Below are 19,202 nucleotides of genomic sequence, written 5' to 3'. Positions count from 1 at the left end.
ACAATCTATTGGTTATGACCTGTAGATTAAAACTGAAGAAACTGCAAAAAGGTGGGAATTTAAGGAGATGGGACCTGGATAAACTAAAAAAACCAGAGGTTGTACAGAGATTCAGGGAGAGCATAAGGGAGCAATTGACAGGAATGGGGGAAATAAATACAGTAGAAGAAGAATGGGTAGCTTTGAGGGATGAAGTAGTGAAGGCAGCAGAGGATCAAGTAGGTAAAAAGACGAGGGCTAGAAGAAATCCTTGGGTAACAGAAGAAATATTGAATTTAATTGATGAAAGGAGAAAATATAAAAATGCAGTAAGTGAAACAGGCAAAAAGGAATACAAACGTCTCAAAAATGAGATCGACAGGAAGTGCAAAATGGCTAAGCAGGGATGGCTAGAGGACAAATGTAAGGATGTAGAGGCCTATCTCACTAGGGGTAAGATAGATACCGCCTACAGGAAAATTAAAGAGACCTTCGACAGAAAAGAGAACGACTTGTATGAATATCAAGAGCTCAGATGGAAACGCAGTTCTAAGCAAAGAAGGGAAAGCAGAAAGGTGGAAGAAGTATATAGAGGGTCTATACAAGGGCGATGTACTTGAGGACAGTATTATGGAAATGGAAGAGGATGTAGATGAAGATGAAATGGGAGATATGATACTGCGTGAAGAGTTTGACAGAGCACTGAAAGACCTGAGTTGAAACAAGGCCCCCGGAGTAGACAATATTCCATTGGAACTACTGACAGCCGTGGGAGAGCCAGTCCTGACAAAACTCTACCATCTGGTGAGCAAGATGTATGAAACAGGCGAAATACCCTCAGACTTCAAGAAGAATATAATAATTCCAATCCCAAAGAAGGCAGGTGTTGACAGATGTGAAAATTACCGAACTATCAGTTTAATAAGTCACAGCTGCAAAATACTAACACGAATTCTTTACAGACGAATGGAAAAACTAGTAGAAGCCAACCTCGGGGATGATCAGTTTGGATTCCGTAGAAACACTGGAACACGTGAGGCAATACTGACCTTACGACTTATCTTAGAAGAAAGATTAAGGAAAGGCAAACCTACATTTCTAACATTTGTAGACTTAGAGAAAGCTTTTGACAATGTTGACTGGAATACTCTCTTTCAAATTCTGAAGGTGGCAGGGGTAAAATACAGGGAGCGAAAGGCTATTTACAGTTTGTACAGAAACCAGATGGCAGTTATAAGAGTCGAGGGACATGAAAGGGAAGCAGTGGTTGGGAAGGGAGTAAGACAGGGTTGTAGCCTCTCCCCGATGTTGTTCAATCTGTATATTGAGCAAGCAGTAAAGGAAACAAAAGAAAAATTCGGAGTAGGTATTAAAATTCATGGAGAAGAAATAAAAACTTTGGGGTTCGCCCGATGACATTGTAATTCTGTCAGAGACAGCAAAGGACTTGGAAGAGCAGTTGAATGGAATGGACAGTGTCTTGAAAGGAGGATATAAGGTGAACATCTACAAAAGCAAAACAAGGATAATGGAATGTAGTCTAATTAAGTCAGGTGATGCTGTGCGAATTAGATTAGGAAATGAGGCACTTAAAGTAGTAAAGGAGTTTTGCTATTTGGGGAGCAAAATAACTGATGATGGTCGAAGTAGAGAGGATATAAAATGTAGGCTGGCAATGGCAAGGAAAGCGTTTCTGAAGAAGAGAAATTTGTTAACATCCAGTATTGATTTAAGTGCCAGGAAGTCATTTCTGAAAGTATTCGTATGGAGTGTAGCCATGTATGGAAGTGAAACATGGACGATAACCAGTTTGGACAAGAAGAGAATAGAAGCTTTCGAAATGTGGTGCTACAGAAGAATGCTGAAGATTAGATGGGTAGATCACATAACTAATGAGGAAGTATTGAATAGGATTGGGGAGAAGAGAAGTTTGTGGCACAACTTGACCAGAAGAAGGGATCGGTTGGTAGGACATGTTCTGAGGCATCAAGGGATCACCAATTTAGTATTGGAGGGCAGCGTGGAGGGTAAAAATCGTAGAGGGAGACCAAGAGATGAATACACTAAGCAGATTCAGAAGGATGTAGGTTGCAGTAGGTACTGGGAGATGAAAAAGCTTGCACAGGATAGAGTAGCATGGAGAGCTGCATCAAACCAGTCTCAGGACTGAAGACAACAACAACAACAACAACATTCAGCTGTTGTTGGTTACCTGATATAATAAGTCAAGTGGTACATTATATACCACCTCTCATAGTGATTCATCTGCTTCAGCAGCTGACTATATTATTACTGATAGTCATTGGTGAAATAACTGGTGTGAATACATTACTCAAAATTTTTAATTTATCGCTCTAAACTGATTGTATCTTCAGAGATAGTGGCATCAAGGAAAGCTGTACCGTCTAGAATATTTACTTCTCTACTTTGTTATAAATTCAAAACTTCTTATAATGCTATGTGGGTACTTGTAGCTGTGTAAAGCAAAAATATTTAAGGTCACTGTAAAAGAATAATGATTTACACATGCTAAAGTGACTGTGATGCATTGGTCAGTCATATAAAAAAATACTTTTGTAAAAAAATTTCAACAGAACACTATCTGAAATTGTGTGCATTGTTGTAAGTTATTTTATTTTGTACCTATGTTGATGAAGCAGTAGATATTCCTCTGATCATCTTGACTGTGTTGAAGGTATAGAATAGAATACCAACATACTGATACCTGTTGTTGTTAACTTTGCTTGATCTGAAATAATGGACACTTCCTCTGCACTACACATATAAATCATTATTACAACATATACCTTGTAGTGTTGTGTGTAAGAGTGTAATCATTTGTGTGCTCTCTCAACATTTTGAATTTTGTTAATTTTGTTTCAGGGTGCACTTTCTTTTCCTGGATCATTGTTCCTTTCTGGAGACATACACCCAAAAGCTATTGAACGAACCAAATTAAATATCAATGAGTTGACAGCAAAACATGTGTCGAACATCGATGTTTTCAATTGGGATGCTCAAAAATTACCCTTGAAAGACTCATGTATAGACCTTTGTGTAACAGATTTGGTAAGTTTGAGAGTGAAAATTCTTTTACATGAGAATGCATCAACATATTTAAAATTTAGGACTTTATGATTCAGCCAATTCTGTTTCTTCTGTTGGTGTGGTGTATCACGAATTAATATCTCATACGTATTCGAAAATGGTTTACAACATTGTGTTCATAACATCTAAAATACAGCTGTAGTTGGTAACACCACACAGACTTGCTTATATGAAAAAGAATATTTTTTCTTACAACAGGTGTATCTGACTTTGGAAACCACTACTGCAAACACATTGCGTAAACCCAAATCCCTACTCCGCTGCGGCACCCCGTCTCTGGGCCCCCGCAACCATCGCTAAAGCTAAAACACGCAAACAAACAGACATAGATGAGATGCCAGTGATGAAGTGTCCGGCTCCTAGCCGGCTTACTTCAGAGTGTTCCGCTACCTGAGATGACATGGAGCTGGGTGAGGAGACTGTAGTCGCCAGCCTCAATACCTCCAACAGCTTTGCACCGATTTCATCCCCGTAAGTGGATGAAATTGTGGCGAAGAGGGATCAGACCTCCACATCAGGGCCCCAGCCACATCAGAAGAGAGAAAAGATACCCCCCATCGTTTCCACAATCCAAAATGGCACCATGAAAATTATCAAAGAAATTGCGCAGATGTTAAAAGGTGGCCTCAACACCTCATGTAGGGGCACAACGATAAAATTTCAGGCCTCCACACCTCCCAATTATAGGACAATAAAAGATTATTTCCAGAGGAACAACATTCCCCGACACACCTATCCAACAATAGAATGTGACTCATTCAAGGCAGTGATTAAAGGGCTTCTGCAAGTTTAAAGTCATAGAGGTCATGCAAGAAACACACACCTCTGACCTGGCAAAACCAGGTGAAGTTTATAAAAATTGCGCATCCTTCAAAGCCATACTAACCCTGACCAGAAGAACTGCGAACTTTACATGATTAAACACATGCTGCATAGCAACATAACCATTGAAAACTATTGGCCACCAGTGTCAGCAGCTCTTCAAATAGCGCCAAGAACTGCAACCGCCTTCTGAAGTGCGTCAAATGCACCAGCCCCCACCTGACTAACAAGTGTACCAAGAAACGGGACACTTTGGGAAAATGCACTCTCGGTGGCAACAGTCATCCAGCAAACTACAGCCGCCGCAATATTAGACTGAAACTGATGCCGAGCTGTCCCCCGCAGTTGTCCCCACGAAGTGCTACTGCAGCTGCGACAACGGCCATGAGCTCTGCTTCCGCAGCCACAGCCACAGGTACAAACTCTGCTGTTGTCAAAAGCCACATACTGAATGTGCCAGGGCCTGAATCCTACCCTGTGCTTCCCCCACCACGTGCCCTGATGGCCGCTGCCGCCTGGCCACTGCACGACCCACCACCTCAGCCCTCCCCACCCCAGTGCACGGAGACTGCTGCCACACAGCCACAATCTTCCCCCAGCACTCAACCAGGTACGTTTCTCGGCAAGCTGAAAGAGCTGCACCAACTGTTTTTTGGATTCAGTCTTATCGCCCTGTTTAACACTTTTAAGTACATCTTGGCAAAGCTCCAGGCTGTGCCAGATGCACTATCAAAATTTATGATTATTGCCAAAGGAACAGCTTCAGTGATGACATGTGTTGGTGGATCACCCTAGGTCCAGAAGAATAAAAATAGCAGCCTGGAATGATGACGGCAGTAAAACTAGAAAAACTGTTTTGGAAGATTGATGTTATGGATCTGACAGAAACACACCTGAAGCCAGACGACCGATTCACTGTCAGTAATTACACCATCCACTGATATGACTGTGTGGACCACCCAGGCTGCGGGACAGCGGTATTGGTTAAGGGCAGGAGGGGCGGCCCTTGGAACTCAAACTATTGAGACTGCTGGTGTAGAAATCAAAATTGGCCAAAACATTTGGCAAATTATTTGGCCCCCCTCCGCCTCCCCCCCCCCCCCCCCCAACTTCATGTATGACAGCACAGGAACTTAAGGTACTGCTTAGGGCTGGCAATCGTGTATTGGTGGGACGGGACCTAAATTCAAAACATAGAGCCTGGGGCTGCCGTGCCGAGAATGCAAGTGGCAGGACTTCACAGGGGTTTGTCAAAGGGCACGCCACTGTTAGTGTCATCACCCCAGATGAGTCCACGCACATTCCTGGCAGCATGGACAGAAATTCTGATATCTTAGATATTTTTGTCATGAAAAGCTTGTATCTCGATGTGTCAGCCACAGTTCACTACGAGTTGGACTCTGACCACAGTCCTGTCATGCTGGATCTCACCGGTGTCGAAGACGATGCCAGGAGGATGGCAAACACACATGTAATTACAAACTGGGACACGTATACCTACTTGGTGGGAGACCACATGGAGGAAATTCTCCCACTTCAGACAGAAGGATACTGGACGAAGCCATTGAGAAATTCACTGGCATCCTCCATGCCTGTGCTTGTGCAACTAGCATCAGGATAACTACCGATCCTGACACCAGGAACCTGTCCTCTGATATCTGGGACCTCATAGTTGCCGAACGCAGGAGGCATAGACTATGGCAGTGCTATCGCGACCCAGCCGACCACCGCCTGTTCTGGAGTCTAGAGGACCAGGTGATACAAAGACTACAAGAGCATAGAAGCCGCTGCTGGGAAGAGAAACTAAGATCGCCGAAGCAGACATTACCAGATGCAAAATCTGGAAAATAAGCCAGCAGCAGAAAGCTCCCACCAGAGAAAACAAGCCATTCCACAGTGAGAATGGTCTTGCATATGACAAGCAAGAAAAGGCGGAAATAATGGAAAAATCATTGCAGTCACAATTCCGAAGACATGTCATCCACGATGACGAGAGCTATAGGCAGGAGAGAACAGTTACCGGACAGGTAACTCAGATAAGAAATATGCACCCAACAACAGAATTCATGCCTTTATTGAACCAACAATCTGCGCACTCATCAAGTGTCAGGGAACCCACGAAGCCCCTGGTCCCAATTGAGTCCGCACCCCACTCCTAAAACACCTTCTTCCTTCTGCCATATCCTACCCAGCAAGTGTTTATAACACCTGCCTGAAACTCATATTCTTCCCCTCAGTGTGGAAAACTGCGAAGGTCATCACCCTATCCAAACCTAATAAAAACCTGCTCCTTCCCAAAAGCTACAGGCCCATTTCTCTCCTAACTGGCCTGAGTAAAATTCTAGAACTGATAATCCTTTCACCCCTCCATCAATTCCTGACTGAAAACAATATCCTATGCTGAGCATTCCACTATTCGACAATCCTTCTGCGTGGTAGAACACATTTGTCTGTCAAAGGCAAGGAGACAAGCAACAGGAGCAATGTTCCTGGACATAGAAAAAGCATTTGATCACGTCTGTCACAATGGCCTAATCTACAAGCTAGATAGGGTACTCACTTCACTTAACCTGGGTCATTGAGTTCTTTCTTACAGGACGTTTTTTGCAAGGAAGGGAGACAAGTCCAGCCAGACATGGCAGATTGTGGCAGGAGTCCCTCAAGGATCGGTTTTAGGTCCCATTCTTTACACCACATATACGAAAGAAATCCCTAGGCAGATCCATGGAGAGATTGCTCTCTATGCAGATGGCACCACCATATGCAGAAGCAGTCGTAGCCTCCTCCTTATACACTGTTGCCTCCAACAACATTTCAATAAAGTAACACAGTGGTAACTGCTGGAAAATAAAGATCAATCCCACCAAGTGCCAGTTGACCTATTTCACCCCTAAAATCAACCTCCCTGACCATCAACTCACCATTGACAGCAGAGACTTGGTCTCGAGAAATTAAGTTATTTACCTGGGCTTCGAAATAAACTGACACCTAAAATGGAAGAGACACCTCACCATCGCAGCAAACAAAGTCTGCACACACTTCTGTAGGTTATATCCCCTGCTGAAAGGTGATGGGTTAACCATCCAGTGCAAGCTTCTCCTCTGGTGCCAGCTTATACTTCCGGTCATCTTGTATGGCTCAGAGGTATGGTCTATGGTGTCAGATGCAGCACTAACCCAACTGCAATGTCTCCAAAACAAAGTTGTCCATGTGATGTCAGGCACCAGCAGATACGTCGCCAACACATACATAAGAGACTTTTTAGGCCAATTCCCCATTTACACACTTATTCAGGACAAATTCACAAAATTCTATGACACAACACAAACTTTGCCCCACTTTCCCATTCAAAATTATGGACACGAACCACCAGAATCTTCTCACAAACACCTAAAATTAACCCTTACATGCCACTTTACGAACCAATAACACATAAATAAAACACCAGACAGAAACTTGCACACTGAAAACAGGCACACAACCCTAATCCCTCATCATCACGAAAACCCCCTAGTGCATTCTGAAGTCAAACGGGCACAGCCCTGTGGTACTTCATACACAACAAAAACAACCATAGCTTCATCAACAGGTGTAGGTGAAGGCAGTACATTAGTTTCTGTTCCTCTTGTGATATGTTATTTGGATGTGGCTTTAGCCTAGTATTCGTGGAATCTCTTAAGGTATAATGTGCTTCAATGATCAAATGATGTAGTGTCAAGAGACTGTGACTGCCTTGAACACTGCAGCCATATGAACACATACATCATAGCATCTTGTGCATACTCACACATATTCCGTGGGCTGCCATTGAATATTGCTGGAATAATGTCAATTTTGCTAGTGTCAGAAACATTTCTGTGTTCGCAGCTGCATCTCGTAAATGAATGTATTCTTCTGAACGCAATGATGTTTGATTTAAACAAACGAGAAACAAACATTCGGATTCAGTTTTTTCATACATGTCTACCATGTATTGATGAAATAGTTGGCATTGCAGAATATGATTTGTTCCATTCTGTAGTGTCATTATGCAGTATGAATAATAATTCAGAACTGATACTTTTTTAAATTTAGTTCTTCACCTGTAAGAATAAAGAAAAATAAGGAGAAGAAAAATGTAAATTACACTTATGAATGTTTTTAAGTTAAAGAGAAAATATTATTTTCATTTGATAAAATTAAATAAAAATATATGTACTTACCTGTAATTGGGTTAGTTTGCATAAAATTGAAGTGTTATCCACCCTAACCCTCCCAAAAAATGTTGGGATTTATAGCGCATTGTGCGATCAATGTGTTTTATCAACACATTGAATTGTATCGCTTGAGAAGTAGATCATGCATATCACATTCTTCGTCAATTATGACAGTTGCAACTTCATTGATGGTAGGTGCATTGTAGCATCCAATATGCTGTCCAAGTGGTGTTTTGTCTGATCATATGTGAATTGTGTAATTATCCACCTGTAAGTTGTCAGTTGAAGTTTTGAATAATTGTATCAGTGCATTATGGAAGAACACGATGCAACACGTTAAGATATTTGTCTTTGAATTTTGAAAGTAGGCATGTACTGATCTTGGAAAACTTTGTCAGCTCCAAAAGATGTCATTTGAAACACTGAATGATATTTGCAAATGTTCTGCTAAAAGCGTTTAGAATCAGGTGAGTCACCTGAAAGCAATGATGATAATGGGTCAGGTGGTGGATGCAATGTTGGCAATTTGATTTCGCCATTCGTGCAGCACATTCCTAGTGTTCCATTTCTGAACTTAAGTTAACCACAACGCCCACACACCTTATCCATTTTGTCGATATTTACACCGGGATAATAACTGTAATCATAAGTAACATTAAACTGAAACACAGCAAGATTCAAATCAACAAGTACTGTTCATTGAGATTGAGTAGCTCGTGAATGTTCTCTTTAAATTCTGACTGCATGTTAGTCGTCTGATTATGATGCTTGTGATTGGGTACCACATAAATATTCTCTTCAGATTGTTGCAGCATGTCAATCTTCTGATTGTGGTGCACATGAATAAATGATTCGTAAACGGTATGCTTCATTTCTTTCTGCATCTTTCTGCATACTTTGGGCACTCAATTTTTTTCAGTTCTCCTGGAAGCCTATTCAAAATGAAACTTGCTGAATAGTGCAGACTTTTCTGTACAATGCTTAAGGAAGTGTTATCTAAGTGTGTATCATTTTTCCATCCATTGTCCTCTGAAGGGATTTTGCTATTCCTTCTGAAAATGTCACTCTCGTCAACATTATCCAATGATGGAATATATTTACAGGAACAGCAGAGTTAGAATTCAGAAACACCTGAACAACAGCCTACACAGAGTTCACAAACTACTGCTGCAAATCATTTTGATGCCTGTTTTTGTACTAAGAATATTCTTGGTGAGTGCACAGAGTTGCTCCAAAATATAACACCATATATGATGCTAAATAAAAGGAGTGGAGCCAGAACATAACCTGTGGCTCTGCACATTTTACATGACTCTAGTCAGATTCAAACCCCCTTCCTATTTGTGGTCACTGGAGGTCAATATTCTACTTCCTACTTTCCAGATATGAAGTAAACCACTGTTGAGCATTTTCCGCTAATTGCGTAACACTCCAACTTATGCAGGGGTATTACATGGTCCATGCAATCAAATACTTTTGTTAAATCAAATAAAATAGCTGCTGTCCTCAATCTATTGTCTATCCTTGCTAATGCCTCATACACAAAATAATAATTAGCATTTTCTGCAGGTACTCCCTTTCTAAAACCAAACGGAGAGTCTGACACCAAATTATGTGCACTGAGATGCGCTACTGTTCTCTTATACATTGCTGTTTCAAAAACTTCTGAAAGCACAGGTAGTAAAGAAATTGACTGGTATTTTTCTATGTTACCACACCTGAAAGATTCATTGCACGGGTGACTAATGACATACAAAACTAATGTATGTTGCACTGGTTTTCATAATTCTACCTGAAATTCCCTCACACCCATACTCTTTAATGGTCTTATAAATGGTTCAGTTCCCTCTTTGCTTGTTTACTGTAGCTTCATGTGACATTAGTTGTTTCAAAACACCAGCTTTCAAGAGTTCTACGTATTTACCTTTACCAGTAAAATTTTGATTTATCTTGCCTACTATTGACAAGATGTGATTATTAAATATTTTGCATGATTATGGTGGATCGCTAACAGTTTTGGGAGGACGATGGTGCAAACCCATGTCCTGCCATCCAGTCGCTTAAGGCAAATGCTAGGATGATTCCTTTGCAATGGCACGACCAATTTCCTTCTCTGTCCTTCCCTAATCTGAGCTTGTTCTCAGTCTAATGGCCTCATTGTCAGTGGACATTAATCACTAATCTCCTCCTCCTGCTGCTAACAGTTTCACTCTCACACAAGAGAGGTGCAATGTGTTGATCACCCATTTTGTGCCCTGATACCTCTCTTACAACTGACCACATAGTTTTAATTTTGTTCTGAGAGCTTCCTATTCTCAGGTGTGATGCATTGCTTTAGCCTGTCTGATAACATTCCTCTGTACTTTGCAGTATTATCTGTTGTAAAATTCTGTTACTGCCTGTAATTGCTCTTCACATTATGATACAGTTCCTGTTTCCTCCTGCCTAACATTCTAATGGCCCTAGTTATCCACATTGGTTGCATATTAATGCTGTGTATGTGCCTGCACTTTTTTAATAGGCTATAGCTATTAAAGAAAGTGATAAAGGCTTGAAGAAATGTATTATATTTGTCATTCAAGACAACTATATAGTAGACTTCCTACTAGGTTATCCCTTTTGCTACTTTGGGATATGATTCTACCTTGATTTCTTTCAGTAATACTTTCTGTGAATCATGGTCTGACAGCCCGTTACTAATTTTTCTCACAGTATGCCCATCAACTAGAGAACAGTCTATGAATATAATTTCTGTCTATGCTGCTGTTTTACTAAACTCTAGTTGGAAAGTCATTCTCTAAGGGACTATAAAATTATTCGTAGGACAGGCACAAAATTTTTGAGAAATTTTTTTTTCAGTAACTTTTTCTACTGATTAAAAATCCTATCAGACTAGTCTGTAAATTTCCACTTCTTCCAGTATGTCAGAATCAGAATTTATTGTCTCATGACATACATATGTAAACCATTGATTTAAAGGCTAGGATACTCGGCCGTATACAGGGTTCCCATCTCTCTTGACCATCTTAAATAACTGTTTGTCCAGATGCCAGTTATAAAATGTTTCAAGCAAATGTTATTTAGCCATCAGGGGGACATGAATCAGCATGATTGCTTTCATTGTAGCTTTGTTTTTTACAAAGATATGAACAGTGGTATGACTTTTTTAAATGGCACCCTTTATTTTTTATTCGATAATTCATTTCCTTTCCTAAAGACCTATTCAAAAATGTATCACAGTGTACCATTCACTGAATCACAACGTTATTAATTACATAACACAACTTTGACATTGATACTCCCAGTGCTTAGTGCAGGTACTGAGGGTAATGGAACACATCCACGTGCTGGTGTTGACAGAGGACAAATGTAAACATAAGCAGAATGCACACCCGTCATTCTGTCAATCATCGTCAGTTGAAGAGTTGTGTGAGTAGAATCTACACCAACAAAGAGAAGGTAGAAATGCTACTCATCTATGGGGAACGTAAGTTAGCGGAACAGTAATTGCAATACTTTAGTACAGTAGGCATACAGTAAAGGCTGTTCTTCCTACAGACTGCATCGACATAACATTTCTTTTATTGTTGTTGTTGAAGATGGGCAAAATGCTACGCAGGCAGTGGAACTGTACAGAGAGCGATATCCTGACAAGAACCCATCTTCCCGATGGATATTTTCTCGTCTTGTTGCGATGATTCAGGAAATGGGAAGTTTCAACCCATGACAATGGAATCATTGTAGCACTTGCACAGACGAAGCTGCCGAAGTTACTGTTCTCACTTCCATTGCTATGAATCCACATGTGAGCACATGGCAGCTTGAGCACGAGATTGGCTTTTCTGAAACCAGTGTACATCGTATTCTTACACGTCACCAGTTCCATCCATACCATGTACACCTACTTCAAGATTGCATGGGAATGATTTCCAGAATCGTGTACAGTTCTGTCAGTGGGCACAATAGCAAATCCTCTCCAACCCGAACTTCTCCTCCAATGTTCTATTTACCAATGAATGTTCCCTCTCAAACAAAAGACAGGTAAATACGAGGAACATGCATTATTGGTCCAGCAACAACCCACGATGGCTTAGACAGGTGGAACATCAGCGTCAATGGAGAGTTAACGTCTGATGTGGGATGTTTGGTGCTACCATTATTGGCCCTTATTTCATCAGTGGTAGTCTAAACGCCACAGCGTATGCCAACTTCCTCACACAAATTATTACTCCTCTTCTGGATGAAGTGCCGCTAAGAACATAATGCTTATGTGGTATCAGCACGATGGATGTCGAGCACATAATGCCTTGCATGCACGTCGTGCTCTGAACCGAAGGTATCCTGCCAGATGGATTGGTCGAGGAGGAACAGTTACTTGGCCTGCTAGGTCTTCTGATTTAGATCCTCTGGACTTTTTTCTTTGGGGATGCATTAAAGACGTCTATCGTGATATTCCAACAACTCCAGAGGACGTGCAGGAATGTATCGTGCTTGCTTGTAATTCTCCTCAGCAGGCAACACTGGAAGCAATAAATAATTCTTTCATTCAACAAGTGCACCATTGTATTAGTGTCCGGGGTCACCACTTTGAGCACCTTTGAATGTTCTACTCCTGGGCAATGGTACAGGAGAGTCAAAGTCAATTTTGTCTTATGTTTTTACTTGGTTTTCATTTGTTTTCTGACAACTCCAGCAAGTGGACGAATCTGTGATCCTGGGCTCAAAGTCAATGTTGTGTTATGTAATTAATAACATTGTGTTTCAGTGAATGGTACACTGTGATACATTTTTGAATAGGTCTTTAGGAGAGGAAATGAATTACTGAATAAAAAATACAGCGTGTCATTTAAAAAAGCCATACTGCTGTTCATATCTTTTTAAAAAAACAAAGCTACGACAAAGGCAATCATGCTGATTGATGACCCCTTGACGGGTAAAGAACATTTGCTTGAAACATTTTGTAATTTGCATTTGAACAAACAGTTATTTAGGTGTCAAGATAAATGGGACACCCTGTATATAACATACCAGAGAGACACACAGTGTGTCAAACAAAGAACAAAAACAATCCTAATTTACAAAAATCATTCCACATTTGCTTCATTACTCTACAAAGAAATCTTCTTCATTATTTAGAAATTCCATGAGTGGATAACAACATTTTTGGACTAGTGTGGTGTATAATTTTATCTTTAATAAACTTAGTTCCATAATGTGAGTTTTTCATTTTTAATTTATTATAAATTTTCATAGCCATGTATTGAGAAATCTGGGAGTAGAATTATAATCTATGAGATGGCACCATGAAATTTTCTTCGTTTCTGGTGTCATACGTATGTTGAAAATGGTTTACTATAAATAATTCTGGATTGGTAGAGATAAAGACAAACAGTTCATATATGAACATACGTGGAATAGTTAGAATTTTTAGACCCTGAATAACAGTCAACATGACTCTCTGGGCTTAATATTACACGTATTTCCTATAATAGTTTATTGAATTAATAATAATCTATTTACATTACTTGTATGCCCCCAAGGGATTATTCCGTATCACACAACAGCTTTGAAACAGTTGTGGAAAACAACTTTCCTAATGTCAGTGTCCCTTGCATAAGACAGTAATGTCATTGCAAATGCAAGACTGTTTAGTTTGTTTGCCAATTAGCTTATATGCAAAGACCAGGATGATTTTTTTTTTTTCTAAAAATGTCCCCAGGAAATTGACGAATTCTGCATCCTTAAGTTCCTGATTTTTATGTGTAAGTTGGAAATCACTTGGTTCTGAACGTTTAGTTTTGAACTGTGTAAGGTCAGTTTCTTTCACGTTAAGTTTTAATCCATTTATATCAAATCAGTGTTCTAAATTATTTAGGGTGTCAATGACTCTTTGAGGAATTTGTTCTGTGGTCTCATCTGAGCAGCTGAGTGGGATGTTGTATTTAGAGGTAAATCAGGATTGGGCTTAAGATGGATGCTTGTGGGATTCCCTGTGAAATAATTTTCCTTTCCGAGAAACAATTTTTTGTACCTGGAATTACAACTACACTTTGCTTTCTGTCTGTTAAATATAATTTGAACCATTTAAAGGCACTATCATTTATTCTGTACCTTTCCAATTTATGTTACAGTAGAGAGTGGTCTATATTGTAAAAAAACTTCATAAGATCACAGAAAATTCTTGTGACATTTTGCGATTTGCCCAGAGATAAACAAATTTTCTCAGTAAATTTGTTGATGGCACATATTGTACTGTTCCTTTTCTGGAAGCCAAAGTGATTTAATTTGATGCTATTAGATTTTGCCATGAAATTTTGGATCCGGATTGCACCAAATTTTTCTGATATTTTTGAAAATGTGGGGAGAAGACTTACTGATTGGTAGTTTCCTGCATCTACCCTTGAGTCTTTGTTGAGTAATGGCTTTACTACTACATAAACTTGTCTGTTATCCTGATTGAAACCAAAGAGTTGGATATTATCTATATATCCACTTACATAAACATCTGATTTTGATACATTTCTAAAAAAAACTCATTGAAGTATTCTGGTGTTTCTGAAGTATTTACAATGGATTTGACACCTGTTTTAATTTTGGAAATTTGTGGACTGCCAGCTATTACACCTAGTCCAGATTTTACAACTGACCATACCGCCTTTGATCTTTTTGTATGATTCCGAATGAATTTTTTGTGTGCCATTTGGTTTGCTGCCTTTGCCACCCTTCAAAATGCAGTTTTATATCTTTTTGCATGGTTTAATACTCTACATTCTTATCACTTTACAGTTGATTATGTAACTGTCTTTTTCTGGCATGTGACACCTTTGTACAAGCAGTTATCCATTTCAGTTTAATTGTCATATTTTTATTGCAGACTGTGGGAGGAAATATTTCAGTAAAATGTCTCAAGAAACATGCCATAATTTTTAGAACTTGTAGTAGAGTGATCCACTGGCCAGTTTACTTCTTTAAGCCTAAAGTAGAACAAGTCTGTATTTTCCTACTGAAGCATTGTTTGATGCCCATTTTTCTAATGGCTGTTTCATTTCTTTTTGGTAGCTCCAAAACCAGTGCAGAACAATCAAAAATACCTGAATCAATGCAGAATTTTTTGTGTGATCAAATGAATAATATGTCAGAATGTTATCTATTCAATTTGCAGTTTGTTTACTCTGTCTTGTGAATTCGGTGAAGTTTAGCTTGAAACCAAATGCTTGAATAAGATCAATAAATTCCATTGATTCATCAGATTCCTTTATTAGATTTATGTTAAAATCAACAGCTATAGCAATCCTTTTCTTCTGCTCTTCTTTGCTTTTCTATTTCTGTAAGAGACACCTTACTTAAACAGAAATACTTTTGCTACTTCTTTTCCTGGGATTCTGTATCTCAAAATTATTACAATATTTTGTCCATCTACTTCTGTAAAGCCACTTTCAAATATGTCCTCATCATTTAGAAAATTAAAGTCATCTCTTACCTTATATGTTAAAGAATTTTTAATTAGTATGCAGGAACTTCCATGAATTTTATTACTTTTACAAGAGGTACCATCTATAACATAGTTCTATAATTTTTAAGGATTGTTCGTTTTGGCGAAGACTGATATATTTCTCCCTCCTGCCAAGAAAATTTGTAGATTGTCAAATTTTTCTTCTCTGTCAGTCCTACATTTTGTATGTAAGCCATTTATGTTTAAATGCACCAAAAATGATTTTTTTTATAAAATACATTTTAATTATCAACTGTTTATTTGTCCCATTAGTTGTCTACTGGCTTTAGTTATTAAACATCATCCAGGATTTACGGTACAACAGATTAGTTAAAAGCACCCCATATTGCTTTGAAGCTGAACAGTATCAAAATTATTCAGTGAAATTGTACAAATATCTGACATAATTTATCTTAGAATACTGACAGTCATATCTCATGTCAAATAGACAGACATCACAGGAAAAACAAGACAAACAATTACTCTAATCAGTTTAACTAATCTTTGTACCCTACATGCTGGATGGTGGTTAATAACCAAAACCAGTAAATGACTAATGGGAAAAATAAACAGCTGATTGTTAAAATATGTTTTGTAAAATACCTTACAGCTGTTGAACCTCACCTTAAGGACAGCAACAAAGATGAACTTTTACTATTGTTTTAAGAATGGGTTTCCTTGATGTATTTTTACATTTTGTTCCTTTAGGTAGCTTGTAACCTCCATCATTCACATTTAGATTCCCTTGTTATTTATAATTTTGCACATATCACTAAATATCTTGCTGAATTTTGCTGACCATAACCTGTTTAAATGTAGGCCACCCTGTGCTAAGCAATGTGTGGTTATAACGTACTTGGCTCTCTACAAATATTGTTCCTATGCTGTTACACTGTTCTCTGATGCTGTTGATTATTTTGCCTATGTATTTGTTGCTCACTAATCTTTTATAGAGAATGCCACTCTTGATGATGGAAATACATTTCTCATTGTTGTGATCACATTTCTTGTTTTGTTGATGACATCATTTTCACCGTAGCTTCGAAGGCATTTATCCCCACATGGATAAAAACTGCTTTTTAATTTGCATTACAGTTTACACTTTTTGTTAGTCTGTTTTTGCTTCAAGAACATTCTTCAAATGCTTATTTAATTATGAGTACTTATCCTTGGGTCAGTTGTGCAGCTTGGAGTTACAACATTTTTAATCATAGAATCCCTGATTATTAGAAATTCATTTTTGACTCTTTGTCCAACACTGTGTGTACTGTTTTTGTATTTTATGTTGGTCCACTTATATGTTTCTGTTAGTTTTGTACGCTGATTGTTATTTGCAATTTTGTCATTCACGCCAGACTGTCACATTACTGAAGTCTGTTCTATCATGTGCACGAGTTTTTGTGGTTATGTTTTGTCACTTTGTTGGTATTTTCATCAGCTCTTAACTTTTTTTTCATTTTTGATTCTTGTGTCTTCTTCTTTCAAAAAATTTATTTTGTCTATAAGAACTTCAGTGTCTCTCTTCAACAACTTGATAATTTTGTTGTTAGAGCTCACTGTGTTTATCAACTACACACATTCACCATGTCCACATACATGGCACAGTCAAGGAAACTCATGATTTAAAAATTTTTAAGTTGACTTTGCGCACTTCTCATGAAACCAGAAGTTATTCTTCACACATAATACACCTATTAACGCCCATTTTTCACGTATTTTGCATGCATGTAAGGTTTTTTGTGGAGATTGAGCTGTCACTGCACTGACGTGTCAGTGCCATCTTGGCTGTGCATTATTTATTTCGTCCAAAACCTGTTTTGAGTCATCAGGGCTTTGTGTTTCAACCTGCTGGTTTGTTCTCCAGGGCTTGCATTGGCCTGGTGGCTGTAGCAACTCCATCAAAACGAGGAATCAGTATATTATGTTTGCTCTTAGTCTCATTCTTTGCCCTTGTTAAACCCAGTTGATTATAAGATCTCTGTATCTTGTCTCAATAGAGTCCTCTAAGATACAGTCCCAGTAATGTCAGTTTTAGCCAGGTCTCGGATTCAGTTGTACTCCATGTCATGTATTTCCTAAATGCAGTATACAATAGCTGAAAACCTACAGGCCTAGGGAATCTTAAATCCTCGTAAGTTTTGACATTGTCTCCCTCATTACTAGGAGTCCCTTGCAAGAGCTTTAGAGCCTAGTGTTAAAGATTGGACTGAGAGAGCACTAACCTTTACAAGTATGTGCTAATCTCCACATGATCTTTTTAAAGGGGTACAATATGAGTAGATGGAAGGGATTGTAATCAGCAGCCCACTCTGACTGGTGCTGGGGCAACTTGCATAAGGAAAACTTTGAAGATGTAAGAGTGAAAACTTGCTCCATGAAATCAACCAGCATCTTCCTGTATGTTAACAATACCTTCATTACATGGCCACATGGAAGAGATGAACTGAATAGATTTCTCACTCAACTCAATTCCAATCACCTGAACATAAAAATGATGGATGAATGGAAGCTTGCTCTAAACGGAGGAAAGTGTAGGCTAGTGCAGATGAGTAGAAAAAGCAACCCTCTAATGTTCAATACAGTATTAGTAGTGTGCTGCTTGACATAGTGAAGTTGATGGAATATGTAGGTGTAACATTGCAAAGCAATATGAAATGGAACAAGCATGTAAGGACGTTAGTAGGGAAGGCAGATGGTAAACTTCTGTTGGTTGGGCAAATTTTAGGAAAGTGTTGTTCATTTGTAAAGGAAACCATCTATAGAACACTAGCATAACCCATTCTTGTGTACTGTTAGCGTGTTTGGCATTCCCAGAATGTCAGCTTAAATGAAGACATTAAAGAAATTGAGTAGCATGGTGCTACATTTGTCAATGATAGATTCAGTCACCATGCGAGCATTAGAGATGCTTTGTGAACTCAAATGGGAATTCCTGAAGGGAAGATTATGTCCTTTCCATGGAATAGTAGTGAGAAAATTTGGAGAACCAGCATTTGAAACTGACTGCAGAATGATTCTACTGCTGGCCAATGTACATTTTGCATAAGGACCACAAAGATAGAAATTAGGGCTCATATGGAGGCATGCGGACAGTTGTTTTTCTCTCACACTATTTGGGAGTGGAACAGAAAAAGAAATGACTAGTAATAGTACACAGTATCTTCTTCTGTGCCCCATATGGCGGCTTGAGTATGTGTTAGATGTAGGCAGTGGAGATCAAATATAATAATGTGCTACCCTTTCAGAATGTTTGAGTGAAGAATAATGCAAATGGAACATTGGGTCAAAGTGTATACTGCACCAAGACTCATGCATACTAGTATCTACATGCTCAGAGCTGCCACCATCCAGTACAGAGAAATGGTTTACTAAAAACCCTGGTCCACAGGGCATGTATGTTCTCTGAACTGGAGAATCTCAATTGTGAAATAGAAATTTGAAAATGGTTTTCAAAAAAATGGCTACACTAAGGGACAGATGTGAGAAACACTATGAACTATATGTCTTGGGGAATTATTAAGAAAAATAGGATGGATCCTCTGGAAAAACAATAAGACAGTGCCCTGTCCATTACTGGGGTGTGTCAGGGACAGTGTTGCACTTTC

General features: G+C 39.0%; 1 protein-coding gene across 2 annotated transcripts in view; it reads left to right on the top strand.

Annotated features, from left to right (window-relative positions):
* LOC124555146 (THUMP domain-containing protein 3-like) overlaps nt 1-19,202 on the top strand; it is a 116,246-nt gene that overhangs the window by 72,375 nt on the left and 24,669 nt on the right. For both annotated transcript variants that reach the window (XM_047128960.1, XM_047128959.1), the window contains one exon: nt 2,863-3,048. In XM_047128960.1, coding sequence (XP_046984916.1) covers nt 2,863-3,048 — 186 coding nt within the window. The remainder of the gene's footprint in view (nt 1-2,862; nt 3,049-19,202) is intronic.

This window comes from Schistocerca americana, chromosome X (genome assembly GCF_021461395.2).
Source record: "Schistocerca americana isolate TAMUIC-IGC-003095 chromosome X, iqSchAmer2.1, whole genome shotgun sequence".
NCBI lineage: Eukaryota > Metazoa > Arthropoda > Insecta > Orthoptera > Acrididae > Schistocerca > Schistocerca americana.
Note: the sequence above shows the minus strand (reverse complement) of the source record. Positions and strands in the feature narration are given on the sequence as shown.